The sequence below is a fragment of the Protomyctophum bolini genome (genome assembly GCF_963924005.1).
Source record: "Protomyctophum bolini genome assembly, chromosome: 16".
Lineage (NCBI taxonomy): Eukaryota > Metazoa > Chordata > Actinopteri > Myctophiformes > Myctophidae > Protomyctophum > Protomyctophum bolini.
The window spans coordinates 24080810-24101421 of record NC_137877.1 but is presented as its reverse complement, the minus strand read 5'-3'; the positions used below and the strand labels follow the sequence as shown (position 1 = coordinate 24101421).

The 20612-nt window shown below is 43.1% G+C and overlaps 1 protein-coding gene across 1 annotated transcript; it reads left to right on the top strand.

Annotated features, from left to right (window-relative positions):
• Positions 1-1790: 1790 nt before the first annotated feature.
• On the top strand, positions 1791-18202 carry marco (macrophage receptor with collagenous structure). Its single transcript, XM_080784992.1, has 15 exons — positions 1791-1905; positions 5200-5298; positions 5642-5832; positions 6930-7047; positions 7377-7421; positions 7557-7601; positions 10252-10356; positions 10468-10512; positions 12483-12569; positions 14259-14321; positions 14479-14550; positions 15955-15990; positions 16088-16138; positions 16515-16676; positions 17662-18202. Exons 1-15 carry the CDS (start codon positions 1803-1805, stop codon positions 17790-17792), a joined length of 1353 nt encoding a protein of 450 aa, XP_080641118.1. The 5' UTR covers positions 1791-1802; the 3' UTR covers positions 17793-18202.
• The last annotated feature ends 2410 nt before the right edge of the window (positions 18203-20612 follow it).

Genomic DNA, 20612 nt, shown 5'->3' with positions numbered 1-20612 from the left:
AACTCTTCTAGAATCACACTTTTCCTCTCTCTGTTGTGCTCTTCTCATGTGCTGTGCACTGCTGTTTGGCTTTTTTTCTGTCTCTAACCTCAACAGCTGAACTGACTCAGTTCAATTGGGCTTGATTAGTGCAGCACTGCAGGTAGAAGGTAATCACTGCTTCAACAGGTTGCTGTGTGGCTGTAACAGCATATCAGCCAGGCCTAAACTGACTGCTGATTGGTGGAACCACATGTCACTCTGTCTCTGATATTTAGTGATTTTTAGATAGCTTAACAAATCTCTGCACCACTCAGTGGTTAGGTTTTAGACAGGGTCACTAAACATAGTAACTTTAGATTTAGTTCTTAGGCAAAAGCACACATATAACTGTAGCTTGTCTCTATGTTAGGGACAGGGTTATACTGTAATCCACTAAATCATGTGTGTTACAACAGCCTAACACCTCCATTACCCATTACATTATGCATAGGTGTGGTTTGGGCGTTACAATGATTAAACCAATCACAGTGCCACCTGCCATTGCCTTTAAGAGATCCATTATCTTTTTAACATTATGCCCAGTGATTTACACTATGGCCCATGGCCATGGAAGAGCGACACATGTTGCTGCCTTGAAATATAGCGTATATTAGATACTGAGGCCGGGTTGTGTCCAGTAGCTCCAACACAGCCTCACTCGTCTAAATCTAATAACTTCTTTGACTAGACAATTAAACAATTCCTATGGGCTGTGGCGATAAAAAAAAATTAAAAGGGAAAAAAAGAACGAAAAATAATAGTTTTTGGAACCATGAACTGAATCATGCCTTTATTTAATAAAGTAAAGTAAATAGTAACTAGTTACTTTCATAATTTAGGAACTAGTAAAGTAACTAGTTACTTTTTTATAGCAGTAACTAAAACTATATAACTTATTGCTTTTAAAAAGTAACTTGCCCAACACTGGTTGGTAACTCCTGACGCGTTATGAGCAGGGCCAAATTAGCCATTGGGCCAGTGGGGGGCAGGGGCCCTTCAAGGAAACTGGGTTTGAGGCGGTACTGGGTTTGAGGCCCTGAAATGAATTTAGGATTTTTCCGTGATTTTTAGGGGCCTTAATTTTAATTAAAAACTGTTTATATAGGCCTATATTAAAACAAATCTTGGTTTCTCTGGCTTTGAGTTGAGGGATGTAAACTTGAGTGTCATTTGCATAACAGTGGAAGTGGATCGTATATGTCACCAAGAGGAAGTCCATAAACAATGAAAAGGCTTGCACGCTCTTATGCAGAAAGAAACAATACTTGGCTACTCTAAATATATAGACGCCATGTCTATATATATATATATATATATATATATTATTATTTTTTTAAAGTGATATACAAATGGTTTTGGTTCATGACCTCTCCAAAACCAATATGCTAAATTGACATAATTTCTGTGAATGTTGTCTAAAATCTGAGACCCAGTAGTGCAGCAAATGGGCCATCAAACTAACTTCCCCCTTTCAGAACCTTTGCAACCACTTAGTTAACCCCTGAAAATTGGACAATTCAGCAATATATCTGTACAGTCACTTCCTATCATGGGTCTTTTTAAAGAATCATGTGAATGAGCGAGTGTGTGTGTGTGTGTGTGTGTGTGTGTGTGTGTGTGTGTGTGTGTGTGTGTGTGTGTGTGTGTGTGTGTGTGTGTGTGTGTGTGTGTGTGTGTGTGTGTGTGCATGCGTGCGTGCATGTGTGTGTCCTTGCCATTTTAAGGGCTTGTTAAGGAGGAGGAAAGGCTATTCTTTATCTTTGCTGTGTGCTGGCGCCCGCATGGAGACCTCTGTGGACCAGGATCAAGCTACCTATAGCCATATGAACCCAATGTTTGACATGAACCTCAGTAGGAGCGAGCTCTACAGTTTCCACAGCGACGGTGAGTGGCTAAACCTAAGGCGGTATCAATTCAAAACCTTTACTCTATTCATCATCCCAACCGAATACATTAGTGGTTTGGCATGTCGAGCTTGCTGACTATACTATCCGCAGTATACTTCAAGCAAATAGTCCCATTGACACATATTGTCAATGTGTCAAATATTGACACATTGAAAATGTTTTGTACAGTAGGCTACAATATATGGCTAAATATTTGGAACTTTAACTTTAACTTTCAAACCGGGATAAAGATATGACTCTGTACTAATATTATTGTAGTGAGAGTTGTATGTAATTCATACTTGAACCTCTCTGTTATGATACTATACTAAGTACTGGACCCTCGTCTGGTTCTGACAGACCGGTCTTGTGTGTGTAGGCTGAGGTTCGTGTGACGACCCGGTTGAATATTTCCTTGGTTTGGCGGCGGACAGACGGACGGGCCCAGTCCGGGAGAACAATAACATGACACCAGACAGTATCACGCTAAGACGCTCACAAAGTTTATTACATTAATATAGCACATATATAGCTTGGATCCTCGTCCTAATGACGTCACTGACTAGACATCACAATCACTGCCGCAGCACGCTTTGACCTTGCTGCTTGCTCTACTCCAGGAGCTGACTATAAAGTATGCCACAGTTCAGGCAGTACACAATACATATAAGTACATTGTATAGTTACGTACAACTACATTGTACAAGTACTCAGCATGTTGTATAAATAAATTGGGTTAATATCATACCTGGGGCAGGTTACCTTTATTTGACAAGGCAGGAAAACAGTAACTAGGAAGACAGGAAACACTAGGAACAATATTACAAAATAAGATAAACAAAACCAAGGCATCAACAGTGTAACAGAAAACCAAAACCAAACAGTACAGTCAGGAAGACCAAAACAGAGCATACTGAAATGACAAATCTTATCTTAAGTCCAAAACCTAAACAAAGACAGTCAAAGTCCACAGTCCGAGGAGCGGACTGTGACAGTTTTATAGTGGTCAGTCAGACAACTCACGAATAGATTTAACCAATATTTATTATACAATGAGAATACAAGAGTGCATATAATATTTTATCTTGCCGTTCGGCTCTGTTACATTTTTCTCCCTGCTCGGCATCAAACACCATCATTAAACATTAAGAGCAGGGAGATAGATATACAATTAAAAAAAACATGGGGAACATAAATAACAGAGCCCACCAGTGCTACTGGGGTGGTGCCGGATGCTAACTTGCATATGTTGGGCAATTTTCATAATTGGCATAATATGTGACCATACCAATTACAACCTATAGAAGGCAAAATATTCAAAATGTCATCATGCTTTATCTGACTAATGTTTAAAACCCCCTAGTTTGACATGTCACATGCTACATAAAGCATGATGACATTTTGAATATTTTGCCTTCTATTAGGTTGTAATTGGTATGGTCACATATTATGCCAATTATGAAAATTGCCCAACATATATATGCAAGTTAGCATCCGGCAGTTTCTACATGCTGGGGACCCATACTAAACATTTCTAACATAAAACCTTGGTGTACTCAACATGTCCGGGTTCACAATGGGGATCTATGGGCTGGCTATACTAGACTATAAGCAGAAGAAGGAAGGCAGGAAGAGCATGCAGTCTACTCTAGTGAGCTTAAGTAGCCTGCCCAATTGGACAGCTGACTGCCACATCAGCAAATTACATGTGGGTCTTGCACACACTGAAGACACCCACATAGTAATGCAGCATAGATATTAACCCCTTGAGTATATGAATGCGCCCTTGAGCACGGCATGAAACCCCTCGAGTATATTTGACTGAACTAACTCCGCAAGCTACATATAATTTTGCATGAATGCCCCCTTGACCTGTATGTTAAAGTTAAAACTTTTATGGCTGAAATTAGTACATTTAATAGTTACAGTTCACAGTCACCATTATTTTAATTAAAAGTTATTTAGATGCAGGCCATCCCAGTATTACAAGAGTACTGTTACTTTTTTCTTGCTTATGATACAATAACAGTCATGACCAGCAGATGGTAGCCACGTTTCAGGATAACTAGAAACTTTTCTCAAAGCTGTGAAATCTAGAGATGGAGGATATCTCTGTGTGTGTGTGTGTGTGTGTGTGTGTGTGTGTGTGTGTGTGTGTGTGTGTGTGTGTGTGTGTGTGTGTGTGTGTGTGTGTGTGTGTGTGTGTGTGTGTGCGCGCGTGCATACTACACAACTTTTGAGTATCAATTCCAACAAACAGGGCCATTTTTGAGAGGGCACACGGGTGTGCTTTTTTGTGTAGACAACATAGCACTCGATAGACGGATGTTAGGTTGACGGATGTTAGGTTCTTAGCTTACTTATGTAAGTTTGGTATTTGATGTATATTACCATGTGTTGTTAATTGCTTACTGTAAATCGCTCTGGATTAAGAGCATCTGCTAAATAATTGAAACATACCGTAACCTCATCAAGATGTCATGGGCTGTTCATGAATCATGTTCATCTCTCTCACACGCAGTGTAGCATTGCGCGGAAGCGGGGAAGCTCCCACTCTCGCCAGACCAACACGCAACCTACAGTGCCAATAGGGCTGAGCCCAAGGTTCAATCCCTGCCTCCCCGCAATGCTATCTGGCGTAGTCGGCAGGACATGGAGCGTGATATCCTTGTGTGAGGGACATGAGGGACATCGTGTGCGGCGGTCCGTGGTGTGAAGTGAGAATTGTGAGGACACGCTTCAAAGACTGGGGGGTGATTGTAGCCCCCAGCCAAGACCCAGCCCGCAACAGCCCTGCCAATCGGGCTCAGTCTTATAGAGGGTATGCACGTGACATCATCACCATACGAGGAAGTTATGCAGCAAAGGAAATATGAGTGGCAAAAAACTACTTTCTGGCCTTGACAGCCCATACATCCAAACAGAAAAGTCCTATTTGATTGCATGAAATTACTTTAAACAACATTAAATTCCCTTTGTCACTCACTTTGCCACTCGATTTGCCACTCGATCTGCCATTCATTTTATGCATGCGCATATTGGCACGGTAGGTTGTGCGTTGGTCTGGCGAGTGGGAGTTCCGGGTTCAATCTCCGCTTCCGGCCTTCCACATAATGCTACACACACACACACACACACACACGCACACGCACACACACACACACACACACACACACGCACACGCACACACACACACACACACACACACACACACACACACACACACACACACGCCATGTCATTTTTGTGTCAAGTAACAGCTAAATGTTTTTTCTCCCTCATGTTGTTGCAGATTTAAAAGCCCAGAAGCCCAGAAGACAGTGGTGTTTGAATGTGATCATTGTTTATCTCATCCTGCTGACGGGACTCAATGTCTTTCTCTTCTATAAAGGTTAGAGACATGCATTTGGTTCCAGTTTAAGACCGAGTATAGTATAGATTCTATACTATACTTACTATAATAACACAGAAATGTGTTAAAGTTGCGCTTGTGAACAGACATGCGTGCAGAGGGGGGGCTTTTGGACCCCTGCCCTTTTGACTCCCCCCCCAAGAAATGGCGGGAGGGGTCGAACCCCACAGAAACCCCCCCCCCCAAAAAAATGGCAAGCGCTACGCACGCACACACATGTGCTCTTTTCATGGGTTTGGGCCCTTGCGGCTCAGTGCTCTCTGCACGGCCTTGCTCGTGAACCATATGAACCGCATGTTGTTGTTATTACGTTTCATCCCAGTTTTCACGCTGGAGCCCCATGCCTCGGCCTCCAGCACAGCCAAGCTGACTTCGTCCGTGGCTGGAACATCCAACCACATCCTTCCCATCGGGGGAGATGGTGAGGACGTGGTCGACCTTCCTGCAATGGTGCAGAACAATAGTGAGGAGACGAGGACACTGAGAGGCCACCTGGGGGCACTGCAGAACCAGGTCTGTATGCTGGCTGTTATTATATGCTTATATGGGCCAGGGCCACATGGGCAGTGGTGGAAAAAGTACTCACATATTTGTATTTAAGTAAAAGTATCAATACTGCAATGTATACTCTGTTATGGTAAGTGAATGTCCGGAATTGAAAATGTACTTGAATAAAAGTACAAAAGTATTGGCATCAAAATGTACTTAAAGTACCAAAAGTAAAAGTACTCATTATGTAGCATGTCTCGTTTCAAGTTTTTAAATGTATATTAATAATCTTTTGGAAATAGCAGATTTACAAGCTTGCGTAAGCCGAGCTTGTAGATTGGCTATTCTCAATGTAACCAAGCTGGATTCAAACGCGGGTGACCGGTCTCAATGTAACCCAGCTGAATTCAAACCCGGGTCTCAATGTAACCCAGCTGGATTCAAACCCGGGTCTCAATGTAACCCAGCTGAATTCAAACCCGGGTCTCAATGTAACCCAGCTGGATTCAAACCCGGGTCTCAATGTAACCCAGCTGGATTCAAACACGGGTCTCAATGTAACCCAGCTGGATTCAAACCCGGGTCTCAATGTAACCCAGCTGGATTCAAACCCGGGTCTCAATGTAACCCAGCTGAATTCAAACCCGGGTCTCAATGTAACCCAGCTGGATTCAAACCCGGGTCTCAATGTAACCCAGCTGAATTCAAACCCGGGTCTCAATGTAACCCAGCTGAATTCAAACCCGGGTCTCAATGTAACCCAGCTGGATTCAAACACGGGTCTCAATGTAACCCAGCTGGATTCAAACCTGGGTCTCAATGTAACCCAGCTGGATTCAAACCCGGGTCTCAATGTAACCCAGCTGGATTCAAACCCGGGTCTCAATGTAACCCAGCTGGATTCAAACCCGGGTCTCAGCACGTGGGAAAATCGACCAGTCAACCAAGTGGGAATTACCCTTTGCTTTAGCAAAACGAAATATTAGCTTCTGGATTCTAGGCATACAGGGCTATACATGCATGCCTAGAAGTATATGGTGTATACCATCACTTTTATTTAGAAACTTTGCAGGCAGGGACAGTGACATTAATGCAATGCAATGGCACCATTTTAATGACAGGTCAGTGACCTGTGTGGAGAGGGTGGCCAGATCAGCAGACTGAGGGCTGACCTGAGTCTGGTCAACACCAGCACCTTCCTCCTAGATGGGAAACTGACTACAATTACCCTCACACCAGGTAGTTTATGACGGTGTGTGTTTGCACTTTGCACACGCATACGTGTGTGTGTGTGTGTGTGTGTGTGTGTGTGTGTGTGTATGTGTGCATGTGCCCCATAGCGTGTGTGGGTGCGTGCGTGCGTGCGTGCCTGTGTGTGTGCATGTGCCCCATAGTGTGTGTGTGTGTGTGTGTGTGTGTGTGTGTGTGTGTGTGTGTGTGTGTGTGTGTGTGTGTGCGCGTGTGCGTGCGTGCGTGCGTGTGTGTGTGTGTATTTTATTCTATGTTGAGGAACAATGACCCTTGACAACAGTGCTGAACATGGCTGACTGAACCCTGACGTATTGCAGGTCCTCCTGGCCCAACAGGGACGAAGGGAGACAAGGGGCTTTCAGGTGAGGTTTACTGCAGTGCACACCCCACACGGCCCGTTAAAGTTTGGTTCTCTGTTGTGGCAGGGACAAAAGTTCAAAGGCACATTTGCTGCACCTCCACCGAACATTAGAATTAATCTACCGGTATTTCCTCAGGTCTACCTGGCATCCCAGGAGTTGCAGGACAGAAGGGGGATAACGGTGAGTTTCCCCAAGGCAATGGAGCCATTACTCTCACTATTCTAACCTCTGCTGACTCACGTTTTAGTCACCTGTGCAAATGTCTGTAAAACTCACTTCAATAGGCATTGCAAGGACATCACAGAGCTGTAATCGAATGCCAAAAACACTGTCCTCTCTACCTGGTTCCTAAACGTAACCTCAGTAAACTATGCTTAAACCTAACCTTATTCCTAACCTTAACTTCAGTAAAAGGTACCAAAACCTAACCCTATTCCTAAACCTAACCTCAGTAAAACTATGCCTAACCCTAAACATATTCACCAGTAAGACGCGCAAACGCGGGAAGCGAACGCAACTGTCTGTCCCGCTTTTGTGCCCATATATGGAGCTGAGTGATTTGTTTGTGATTGATGCAACACACTCAATATTTGGACGTATAGCTGCTTTGGGGACTCCTTATATGGTTATGGCTGAGTCAAATCACTCAGCTCCATATATGGGCACAAAAGCGGGACAGACACACACACAGACAGACAGACATGATCTGCTAGGTCTCATAGTAAGTGCTCACTGCGTTCGCAATCACTGCGTTCGCAATAATCTTATCCTCAGTAAAACAAATACAAGAACCGCACCAGTGTGCGGTTAGTGCTGCGGCAAAAAATACGGCCGAGCGTGTTTCTGTTTTTTTGGGGTGAGCCTTCCGTTTAGCCTGAAATCTACTCTTGTACATTTTGTGATCATTCACAAAGACCGGTTACACCATGTAGCCTACTGCGTCCTTTAATGCATGTAAGACCGGTTACACCATGTAGCCTACTGCATCCTTTAATGCACATAAGACCGGTTACACCATGTAGCCTACTGCGTCCTTTAATGCATGTAAGACCGGTTACACCATGTAGCCTACTGCATCCTTTAATGCACATAAGACCGGTTACACCATGTAGCCTACTGCGTCCTTTAATGCATGTAAGACCGGTTACACCATGTAGCCTACTGCATCCTTTAATGCACATAAGACCGGTTACACCATGTAGCCTACTGCGTCCTTTAATGCATGTAAGACCGGTTACACCATGTAGCCTACTGCATCCTTTAATGCACATAAGACCGGTTACACCATGTAGCCTACTGCGTCCTTTAATGCATGTAAGACCGGTTACACCATGTAGCCTACTGCGTCCTTTAATGCACATAAGACCGGTTACACCATGTAGCCTACTGCGTCCTTTAATGCACATAAGACCGGTTACACCATGTAGCCTACTGCGTCCTTTAATGCACGTAAGCCATACAGCCCATGTGTAGCAGACAGTAGCTTTCAGCTGCTGGTTCCAGTCACGCCGCTGATGATGACCTGTCATCTCCTATGTCAAAAGCAGATGAGAAGCAGGATGAATGCCGCTGCAGCCATTCTTCTCTTTTCTGCAAACCGTCAACCGTGACGCACTGCTTGTAGAGTCGCTATTTTTGGTGTGCGAAACCGGCGTGCATCTAAAAATAAATAAATACATAAATCAGGCCTTAGTCAATGCATTGACATTTCCTGTATGAAATCTCAATCAACGGGTGGACTTTTACACAAGGCAAACAAATCACCCAGCTAGTCTCGCTCCAATGTTTTCCAATAGGTCATTCACCCCCCCACGGCATCTCCACCTCTATGGAAATCCTTTATTACATTAGCATCTGAAGGGCTAGCGCTTAGCTGGGTTAATACGGATCAGTGTCCACGATTAAGGTCATAATTGCTGTAAAGAACACGGTGATCTATCAATGGGGAAGTGCAGTTTGTGTATGAAACGTGCCGTTCCTGCTGAATGAACACTCGTCTCACATGGACGCGAGCCCCGGGCCGAGACGCGACTTGTCAAGCACTGTGCCACAAAAAGTTTATTTTCTTTTCTCTCACTGCAAAAGGAAGAAGTGACCTACTTTCCATAATAGATAGCAAGTTATCGGAAGAAAGCATGGCACCAAAACGTTATCTCTAAGGTCATCAGAGTCAAATTCCTCTGTATTATTTCCCTTAGTGGACAAAATAAATACTCAAGTATTGAAAAGTACAAATTACAAAGTTCATAATTATTCTTTTCAATATCAATGCATTGTTAAACATTACCATTAAAGGGAAAAAAAGAAGGGAAGTGGTTACTTCCTAATATGATTTTGTAAGTAATTTGGGTCATAAGAGTCCCTTCCTAGAAATGTAGTGGACTCAGTCAGCACAGCAGTACAATATTTTGAGACAAAGAAAATAAGTAGGGCTAGACTACTACATAAATGTAGGCCTACTCATTGTAAGAACAGTACTCAAGTATGTACTTTGTCTCTGTCCACCACTGACATTTGTGGTCAACACAGGTACAAGCAGGAAAGGAAATTCTCATGCAATGCGAAAATGAGCAAAATGACAAAACAACACATTAACAATCAACAAATATCTGAAAATCACAAACCACTCAAACAGCAGGCAAGGAAGATTGTGCAATGAAATGATGTGATGCCAAACAAAAATAAGTTTTACTCAGTATGTAGGCAAACCTGTACACACGATGTAACAATAAAATTAAGTACAACATTGAAGCTTGATGTGTAGGCCTACAGTACCTTATCTTCTAGTATGCTGAGTTTCAGAACATCTGATTCCTTGTTCCTTCTATAGGTGACGGCAAAGAGGGACCTGCCGGACCCCCCGGGCCAAAGGGGGACAGTGGCGAGATGGGGCCCCAGGGAGCCGCTGGAGAACAGGGACAGCATGGCCCTGCAGGTGTGATTTGTTAACAGTTGTTGTTACACTTAGCTGTTGTGCCAGATTAACCACAGACAGAGAAACACAACATTCAAAGCTCTACAATTAACAGTGGGCTAAACATTTCAGGTCAGCGTGGAGTCCCTGGACCCCAAGGACCTGATGGAGCACCTGGTAAGGGCCTCATTGATTTACGTGACTGTCACAAAAAATCACTAGCTCCTAGATGGCAGATTTGATTCTTATATAATCAACCCATATCAAAACTCCAGATCACGGTAATCTACTTAAAGGTATATTCAGTGATTTCACTTAATTTAAATATCACTTGTTTTTGTTTTGTTGTTATAATCCTCCCTACTATAGAGTGTGCTGACCATATAAGGAGTTCCTCCCTGTCCCCAGTGAGGGTGTCCCCTGGGGTTAAAAAAACGTAGGTTTCGTTTTTGGCTAGGTGGCCAAGTCTTCATCCAATCAGGATGAGAGGGGCCTTCCGCCAATCATGATCGAGCAGAGGCGGGCCTTGGTTTGCGTGCTACACTTCCCCCCCCACTGTAGAGCGTGTGCATGTGCACATCTTTCTAACGGGACGAACCGGGGGGTTTTCCAAATCACTGAATGCTCCTTTAATAATTACTTTCGACCATGGGGACTTCTGTACAAGCCTGTTATTTGACGATACGGGGTTTTCACCATGATCAGCCGGGTAACATTACTGCAGGCACACTGGAAGAGGCGTCATGCATCCACTGTCTATGACAGGCAATTACGTATGAAAGATACCTAATATGAGCACCATTTCATTCCGAGCACAGCCTTTTCACCTCACCCGGCATACAGTGCAGAAACGTGCATGGTGCTGCAGCACGCACGCTGTGCTCCTGCCACATCCATATAAAATATGCCCCCAGATTCATATTAGATAGGCTGAACTTCGCTCCCAGACTTTGCATTTTTCATTGCTGAAAAACGGGCGGTGGGGGGAAAAAAGGCTTCCACGGCAGACAGGGTTGTTGAAATAGTTCTCTGCCGCTTGGCTAGATATATGTCTTCACTTCATAAAGTACAAAGAATAATGCTTTCCCTTAAACTTCCTTAGAGTACACTATTAAAAGTGCCATGCTGTTCCGCAGGGCTACATTTCCTACTAGCAGATGGATCATGAATATTTTGCACAGCTAATCTAACCACCAGAGTGAGGTTTACATACTGTACACACTGTATAATGTACAGCAAGCTTGTCTGTTAGGCCCTTGGTCTGTAATGTAATCATCCATCCGTCCACCTCTCCTGTCTGTCTGTGTGTAAAAATCCTATTTCTGTCTATTGCATCGCCCTCATAATAACCCATGTTGACAACAGCAACCTCACGCTGAGTTACTAAAGGTTGGACTATATGCGAATTGCGTAACATGTCATGGTTTCACGTCCTGTACGTGGGAGCCGTTGCGGTTCTGGAAAATGCTCCTTATTTTAGCCTCGTATGTCAGCAGATCAACGTTGTGAAACCACAGAGTTTCACTTCCGTCCAATATTGCTGATGAATGCTATCATACCTGTATGAGAATTATTACAGTACATTACAGACACTGTACTGCATTCAGCTGACACTCATCCAGAGCAATTTACTATACAATGTCCGAAATTAGTTTTCTCAGACGGGTGACTTCTCCCTTAGAGATAGGGTGAGAAGTTCAGTCACGCAAGAGATGAGTAGACCCACTGCTTCTTCACTTGGAAAGGAGCAAGTTTAGGTGCTTTGGGCATCTAAGGATGCCTCCCGAGCGTCTCCCTAGGCCTAGGGAGGTCCTCGTGGCACGTCCCACTGGAAAGAGACCCCCGGGAAAACAGATCAGATGGGAGGATTATACTCTATCAGTGTATCTCCAAACTGGCCTTGGAACTGAACTAGCCTTGGATCCCCCAGGATGAAGTTACTAATGTTGCTTTGGAGAGGGAAGTCTGGCTGTCTGCTGGAGCTGTGGCCCGTGGATGGATGGATGGATTGATAGTTTATTTTTTATTTTTAATGAAGTGCCTCCCTGTTTCTTGTTATAATGTGGGGAAGATGGGCTACAGTTAAATGCCTCAAAAGAGGTGTTTGAATGTGTATCTGTGTTTATGTGTGCTTGTTATGTTTGCAGGTCCACATGGAATACCAGGTCCTCCAGGACCTGCAGGAGACCAGGGACCAGGTGCAAAGGGAGATAAGGGAGACACTGGAATACCAGGTTAGACTTACTTGATGATGCTTATCATGATCTCCACTGGTGGGGAAAGTACTCACATGTATTACTTACGTAAAAGGATCAATACTGCAATGTAGATGTAGCCTAATCTGTTAAGTCCCGGATTCAAAATGTAATTGAGTAAAAGTACAAAAGTATTGGCAATTTGGCATTTGAATGATGTTTGGGAGACAAGAAACACTTTCCTGGGGTTTTTATGGGTAATATGTGTTTTTTAGATATTTTAGGCAGGAAGTCAAGCGGAAGTGCCATAGGGTAGCGCTGAAGTGATGTCAATCATGCGACTCCTCTATGTCTCTCACTGTCACTCAACTGACTACTGGCCAATCACAGCACGTCTTTTCCGGGACTTCCATTACTTCCGCTCACGCTTCCCTATATGCTTCGCAAGGAATCTTGGGAAGATTGTGCCTTAAATTTTGACACGCGCCCCAGAGCCGGAAGAGTACCTTTATATGTCTATGCTCCCCATATCCACAGTGAGGAGCAGTGCACCAAAGCATTATGGTAATTGTAGTCCAGGAAGGAAGTGAGCCCACTTTAAAATACTAAAATATTTAAAGACACATATTACCCACATAAAACACGAGTAAGACGCGCGAACGCGGGAAGCGAACGCACTCAGCTCCATATATGGGCACAAAAGGGGCCAGGTCCACAACAAACAAATCACTGGCCCCTTTTGTGCCCATATATGGAGCTGAGTGGACCTGGCCCCTTTTGTGCCCATATATGAAGCTGAGTGATTGCTGATGCAACACACTCCATATTTGGATAGCGGGACAGACGGACAGACACACAGACAGACAGACAGACAGACAGACAGACATGATCTGCTAGGTCTCATTGCGAACGCAGTGATTGCGAACGCAGTGAGCACTTACTATGAGACCTAGCAGATCATGTCTGTGTGTCTGTACGTGTGTCTGTCCCGCTATCCAAATATGGAGTGTGTTGCATCAGCAATCACTCAGCTCCATATATGGGCACAAAAGGGGCCAGGTCCACTCAGCTCCATGTATGGGCACAAAAGGGGCCAGTGATTTGTTTGTTGTGGACCTGGCCCCTTTTGTGCCCATATATGGAGCTGAGTGCGTTCGCTTCCCGCGTTCGCGCGTCTTACTAGTAGTAAGTGCTCACTGCGTTCGCAATCATGTCTGTCTGTCTGTCTGTCTGTGTGTCCGTGTGTCTGTCCCGCTATCCAAATATGGAGTGTGTTGCAAAGGCAATCACTCAGCTCCTATTATGGGCACAAAAGGGGCCAGGTCCACTCAGCTCCATATATGGGCACAAAAGGGACTTTTTTCACTAATTTCACAGTACTACACAGTTCTCACTAATTCGTAATTTATTCTAATTGTTATTGCAATTTACGATCTGCGTTCGCTTCCCGCGTTCGCGCGTCTTACTCGTAGTAACTGCTCAGTGGGTTCGCAATAATTAAAATAAGATCTGGTTGCAAAAGGGGTGAAGTGTCCCTTTAAAGTACCAAAAGTAAAAGTACTATACAGAATGTCCTGTTTCGCGAGTTCAAAATGTATACAAAAATCTTTAAAAAAAATAGCTGATTTACAAGCTCACAATTATAATTTTTTTAAATACAATTATTGAACATAATATATTTTGTATGTTGTAATAATATATTTATTTCCTTTGTCTTGTGAAAAACAGGTGTCCAGGGGCCTCCTGGAAGAGATGGGTCCATAGGCGAAAAGGGAGATCAAGGTTTCCCAGGTAGAAAATAAGCACGTGCGTGCGTGCGTGTGTGCATGCGTGCATGCATGTTAGTACAAACATATACTATCTGTAGCTGCTTGTATGAAGTATGTTCTGTACATATCATCTTCTATACTACATGACGTGATCATTTTTCATTATTGTCTTCACCAAGGATTGCCTGCTGCCCCTGGCCCCAAAGGAGACAATGGAACTGCTGGACCGCCTGGCATAGTGGGCCCTGCAGGTAAAGGCCGATTCATACTACTATTTTAGAGCCGAATAAAAGTCGGTTCGGCTCTGTAGAGCCTACAATGTCACGTCATTTGTGCAGTGCCGGTTCTAGGCCTTTTGAGGCCCTAGGCAACATATTATACAGAGCCCCCCCCCCTCCTGCTTTGCCACGCCGGATAAAAATTGTAAATTTGCCATGAAAATGCTTCAATCTGGTGCACTTTGAGATCAAAATTAAGAAGCTAGGTGGGGGCCTCATGTGGCCAGTAGTAGTGGTCCTACCCCCCCCATGAGACATACAAATCCCAAATGTTTATAAACAAATCCCAAATGTTTGTAAACAAATCCCAAATGTTTATAAACAAATCACAAAATGTTTATAAACAAATCACAAATGTTTATAAACAAATCACAAATGTTTATAAACAAATACCAAAATGTTTATAAACAAATCCCAAAACCCATGAGACTTGGTCCTACCCCCCCGACCATGAGACTTACTGCAGGTCAACTGGTAGTGGTCCTACCCCCCCCCATGAGACTTACAAATCCCAAATGTTTATAAACAAATCCCAAATGTTTATAAACAAATCACAAATGTTTATAAACAAATCACAAATGTTTATAAACAAATCACAAATGTTTATAAACAAATACCAAAATGTTTATAAACAAATCCCAAATCCCTTGGTCCTACCCCCCCGACCATGAGACTTACTACAGGCCAGCTGGTAGTGGTCCTACCCCCCCCATGAGACTTACTACAGGCCAACTGGTAGTGGTCCTACCCCCCCCCCCATGAGACTTACAAATCCCAAATGTTTATAAACAAATCCCAAATGTTTGTAAACAAATCCCAAATGTTTATAAACAAATCCCAAAATGTTTATAAACAAATCACAAATGTTTATAAACAAATCAAAAATGTTTATAAACAAATACCAAAATGTTTATAAACAAATCCCAAATCCCTTGGTCCTACCCCCCCGACCATGAGACTTACTACAGGTCAACTGGTAGTGGTCCTACGCCATTTGTGGTTCGGCGGGGCGGGTACCGTCCTAAAGTCTTCTCTTCGGTCATCGGTGCTACTAAAACGACGAGCCGAAATCATTTCGGCACTAAAATTCATACTCCTATTTTACCGCCGAAACAGCGGTAAAATAGGAGTATATGAATCGGCCCCAAGTCTAAACTAAACACACAACACTGACCTACAGACAATTTGACGCATTATGGATATATTTATTGCTTTTTATAAATGAAATGCAATAAAAGCCAGTGTTCTCGCACCATATAGGTTTCACGAGACCTTAGAATATATAGTTATCATTTGTGGTTCTGACCACCCTCAAACCACAGGTCTCAGTGTCCATGACTTTTCTAATTATTGTGTTTGGTGTCGTGTTTTGTTTAGGCCCAAGTGGACCTCCTGGAATAAAGGGAGATTCAGGTGAGTCTTCCCATTTAGCATTTCACTGATCTTTCACTCATATTTCACAAAAATGGAGCCCCTAATCTATTGAACCTATGTTTCTCATTCATCTCAGGACTCCCTGGACCCCCTGGAGTGGCAGGCCCCAAAGGAGGAGCTCCAGAAGGTAAATGTCTGGAGTAGCTGTCTTTTTTTGTAAACTTGAGAATGAAGTTAATTGTAATAATTAAGTAATATAGAATGAGATGCACACGTGTGCGCACGCACGCACGCACGCACGCACGCACGCACGCACGCACGCACGCACGCACGCACGCACGCACACACACACACACACACACACACACACACACACACACACACACACACACACACACACACACACACACACACACACACACGTGCCCAAGGGTGGGCACATGTGACGCCCATGTGGGCATGGGTGATGCCCATGTGCCTTATCCTTTTGAGATATAAATAGCCTATATATATAATATATAAAATGTAAAACTGAACGGACATTACTACTTCTCTCACAACAGTGCGTCTTGCGGGGGGGACGTCGAGTCGGGGGCGAGTGGAGCTGAAGCACGACGGGGATTGGGGGACTGTGTGTGACGACAGCTTCGACACCCTGGACGGCACAGTGATCTGCAAGATGCTGGGCTTCCAGAGGGCCACGGCCACCTTCACCGCTACTGCCGGTGAGTACCTTTAACTCCGCTAATACTGCCACTGCTGAAGTTGCTCACTTGGGTCTAATGAATGTTAAAACATTCTGAACTGTATTTAGCAAGATCTATAATGTGTGTGTGTGTGTGTGTGTGTGTGTGTGTGTGTGTGTGTGTGTGTGTGTGTGTGTGTGTGTGTGTGTGTGTGTGTGTGTGTGTGTGTGTGTGTGTTTATACAGAAAGCATATAGCAGAAAGGGTTATTAAAATCGATCCCTTTAACCAATAATATGTCATGCATCTTTCTTGATAACGTGATATGAGCAGGAGATTATGATCCATTCACGTTTAATGACCGATTTTAGGTATAAATGTAAATAGTCATTGTGAATCATACGTAAGCTTAGAACCTAACAGTTCTACCTGTATAAAATGATAATATATGCGTATACAGTATACACAATAGAGTGCTATGTCTACATAAAATGCTATCTGAGTTACATAAGTTGAGCCTATATGCATACGCCTACCTAAGTGCTACAGCAAGTGCTACGAAAAGAGAGCACTGTTTTTCCTTTATTTTTTGAGAATCTCAGATTGCATTTAGTTTGACTTGTAGATCAGCTATTTTCACAATGTTTCTTATGCAATATTTGACAATTTGGCTTTATTTAATTTGGCTGTAATTAATCCCCCAAAAAATATTTGGGGAGTGAGGGATTTGACTACGTGTTGATTTTGACAGCAACTTTTGATTTTATTGGTTACATACTGAAAATAGCCGATCTGCTATTTTCCGCATGCAACAAACTTCTACTCTTCTCCACTATAGTCTCTCCCTAACATTTTAGTCTAGTTCTTATTTGTTGACGAAATTGTCAGCATATAGTCTTAGTTTTAGTCATTCGTTTTTATTTAGTTCTTATTTAACATTTTTCTTCATAGTTTCAGTCGACAAAATCAACACTGGATTTGACTTGACCCTAAGCTTCAACACATTGTTTGATGGCTCTTTTCAGGACAAGGTACCATCTTGCTGGATGATCTGCGATGCAAAGGGACAGAGACCGACATCTTTGACTGTCCTCACAGTGGCATCAAGACCACTGACTGTTCGCATCAAGAGGACGCCGGGGTGCAGTGTGCCTAAATTCAACTTCACGTTCAAGTTTACAGGTGTAAAAGAGTGGGTGAAATTATTTGCAGTTACATAATCAGATAACACGATAACAGTATAAAATATATAGCCTGCATAAGGTGCGTGGAAAGAGTTGTGAATTTGGCAGAATATCACACAACTGATATTGCAACAGCAATGTTGTGAATTTATAGTCATATTGTTGCTGTTCTGAGCTAATCTGAGAAAGGTTATCTCCATATATTTCTAACTTTATTTCTTTTTGTAAATTAATGCCGTATTTCATCGAACATGAGACAAATAGCGAAAATAGCTGATCTACAAGTCACAACCAATTGCTCGATATGGCGCGTAAGCATTTTGAAAGTGAAAGTGGCTAATTGTGGATTTTTTAAAAATATTGAACCGATTAAAAGTATTATCATTGTGACTAAATATTGTGAATTTGTGACTAAATTGGATGCATTTGAACATTGGATGCATTTGAAAACATTTGAACACATTTGAAAATTTGAACACCTTTTTTTCCTGAAAAGTAGCTGGTTTTGGACATGCAGGTTTTCTACCAAAATAATGATGATATACATCACGTAATAATGCCTGTGTGACAGTCGATGTCACCAGGACTGACAATGGCGACCAGCCATTGTTCTTTCACATGGAGCATAGGTTCCATAGCCTGGTTGTATGGCCTTTGATACTGCCTAGAAACGACCCCAAAGAAGATAGACAGATGAGATGGCACAGCCTGACTGATGAAATGGAACAGAAATATGCACATTGAGACACTATCATACTGTATGCATACAGCAAACATGCTATGTATCCAAGCATACACACAGATACATATACACAGACAGTACTGTACATACGCATTGGACACACACACACACACACACACACACAGGCACGCACGCACGCACGCACGCATGCACACTGTCTGTCTGTCTGTCTGTCTGTCAGACAGACAGACATGCACGCGCGCGCACACTGCCAGCAATAATAACACCAAGGATATGGACATATGCAAGACAGCAAAAAATACCACTAATGACATTCACAGCTGGATCTCATTATTCACCAAAGTTTACTGTATGAAAGCTGCATTCCTTCCGCGATACGGTTCCACATCATTTACCAAAGACATTAGCTGAATGGAATTACACCGAATATGTTTGTATTTGTGTGGCTCCTGTGTTTTGATGTAAAACTGCTTAACAACAAAAACAAAAAACATAGTCAGAAAACATGCATGGCATGCTTTGTTTGAACTCTTTACTATGTGGACCTTTCCCCTCGGACTGTTAGTACTTCTCCAAATGAACCCCCACCTACATGGACAGATGTGTCCGTGGCAAAGACTTGGTCTTGTCTGTGGCAATTTTTAGTTTTTCTGTTTTACACACCGTTAAGTTCTTACTTGATCATAATACCCAATTCCTGAATGTCAAATTTTCAGGCTTTCTTCAGAATAAGTATGACATGACACTGATTTACTACGACACGGCACATTATGGGTCCACTGATACTAGTATACTCAGAGTTTTACAAATGGGTAGGGTCCAATTGGTTCCCGTTGTACAGTTACAGACCTGTTATGGTCATTCAGGGCTATCTCTTTATGTGTTTCTGGTAACATTATTGTCCGCTCATTTTCTATGTCCATGGCAAAAATGCAATTTTGACAAAAATGTCCACCACAAGCCACCATGGCGATGATGACCCAAGCAGACATCATCATCATCATCATTCATCACCCAAGGCTAAACCCTTCCCTGTCTCTGCATTTCCATCTATCCCTGCCTTTCACCTTGCCGCCGACCCTTTGGCGACACACACGTGATGCAGATGACACTGCATAGGTCAGCAAGGAGAAGAGACATGGGCCAGCTGACACAGGATCAGTTATCTTAGCTCAATGAGGAATGATGTCTGATATAATGACAACAATAACAATGGCAATAAATCTTTTTGAAAAACAACTGTGCTTCAGCGGTTCAAGATCCACTAAATGTAATAAAAGCATGAAGGCAACATAAAAGTAAGCCATCAAATGAAGATCAAAAAGCAGATCAAAAAGATCATTATGTAAAAGCTGTGCCATAAAGCTTGAGTTTCAAGTAGTGTTTCAAAAGGGGATTGTCATTTTGTCATCGTCAGCTCCCCAGGCAGGTTCTTCCAAAGTCTTCTCTGCACACTTGTGTGACGTGAGGGGCGCACACTGAAGCATCATTTTGAGTTTTAGAAGCCTGCACATAAGGCAGTGTCAGTTTGATTCATTGCAGAGTCACTGCCACTATATACATTACGAGACATGAATGCAGTGTGTTAAAACGAGATGTATTTATATTGGCCACATGACAATGTTTGTTTAACTGCCCCATCCATCCATCCATCTTCAACTGTTTATCCGTAGTTGGGTCGCGGGGGCAACAACTGCACCAGAGAGCTCCAGGCTGGTTCAGCCATGAACTGTGTCAGTTATCCACTCTACATGGTACACTGAAGGACGCTCACCACAGAATTCAACAATGTCTTATCTCTGTCCATGATTAATTGAACATAAATTGCAATGCACGATTGGCCTGCTTGTTGCCCTTACTGTCAAAGCCTTAAAGGCTTAATCTAGAAAATGTTTTGGTTCAGTGGATGATGTTGGGTTTGGGGGTGATGTTGCAAAAATATTTATGCTCTGACGACGCAGTATGAAATCTGGCTGAAGACGTGGATGGGGCCTCTGCAGTGAAACGTTACTGTATGGCTCCAAATGGCACTAGTTTCCAAGGGAGGTGTGTGTGTGTGTGTGTGTGTGTGTGTGCGTTGGGGGGATTG

Bases quoted from the DNA above. Each gene is read 5' to 3' on its own strand.
- marco (XM_080784992.1), top strand. From the start codon at position 1,803: ATGGAGACCTCTGTGGACCAGGATCAAGCTACCTATAGCCATATGAAC. The intron at 5,833-6,929 runs GTCTGTATGCTG...TTTTAATGACAG, and splicing joins TGGGGGCACTGCAGAACCAG to GTCAGTGACCTGTGTGGAGA. The intron at 14,322-14,478 runs GTAGAAAATAAG...GTCTTCACCAAG, and splicing joins GGGAGATCAAGGTTTCCCAG to GATTGCCTGCTGCCCCTGGC.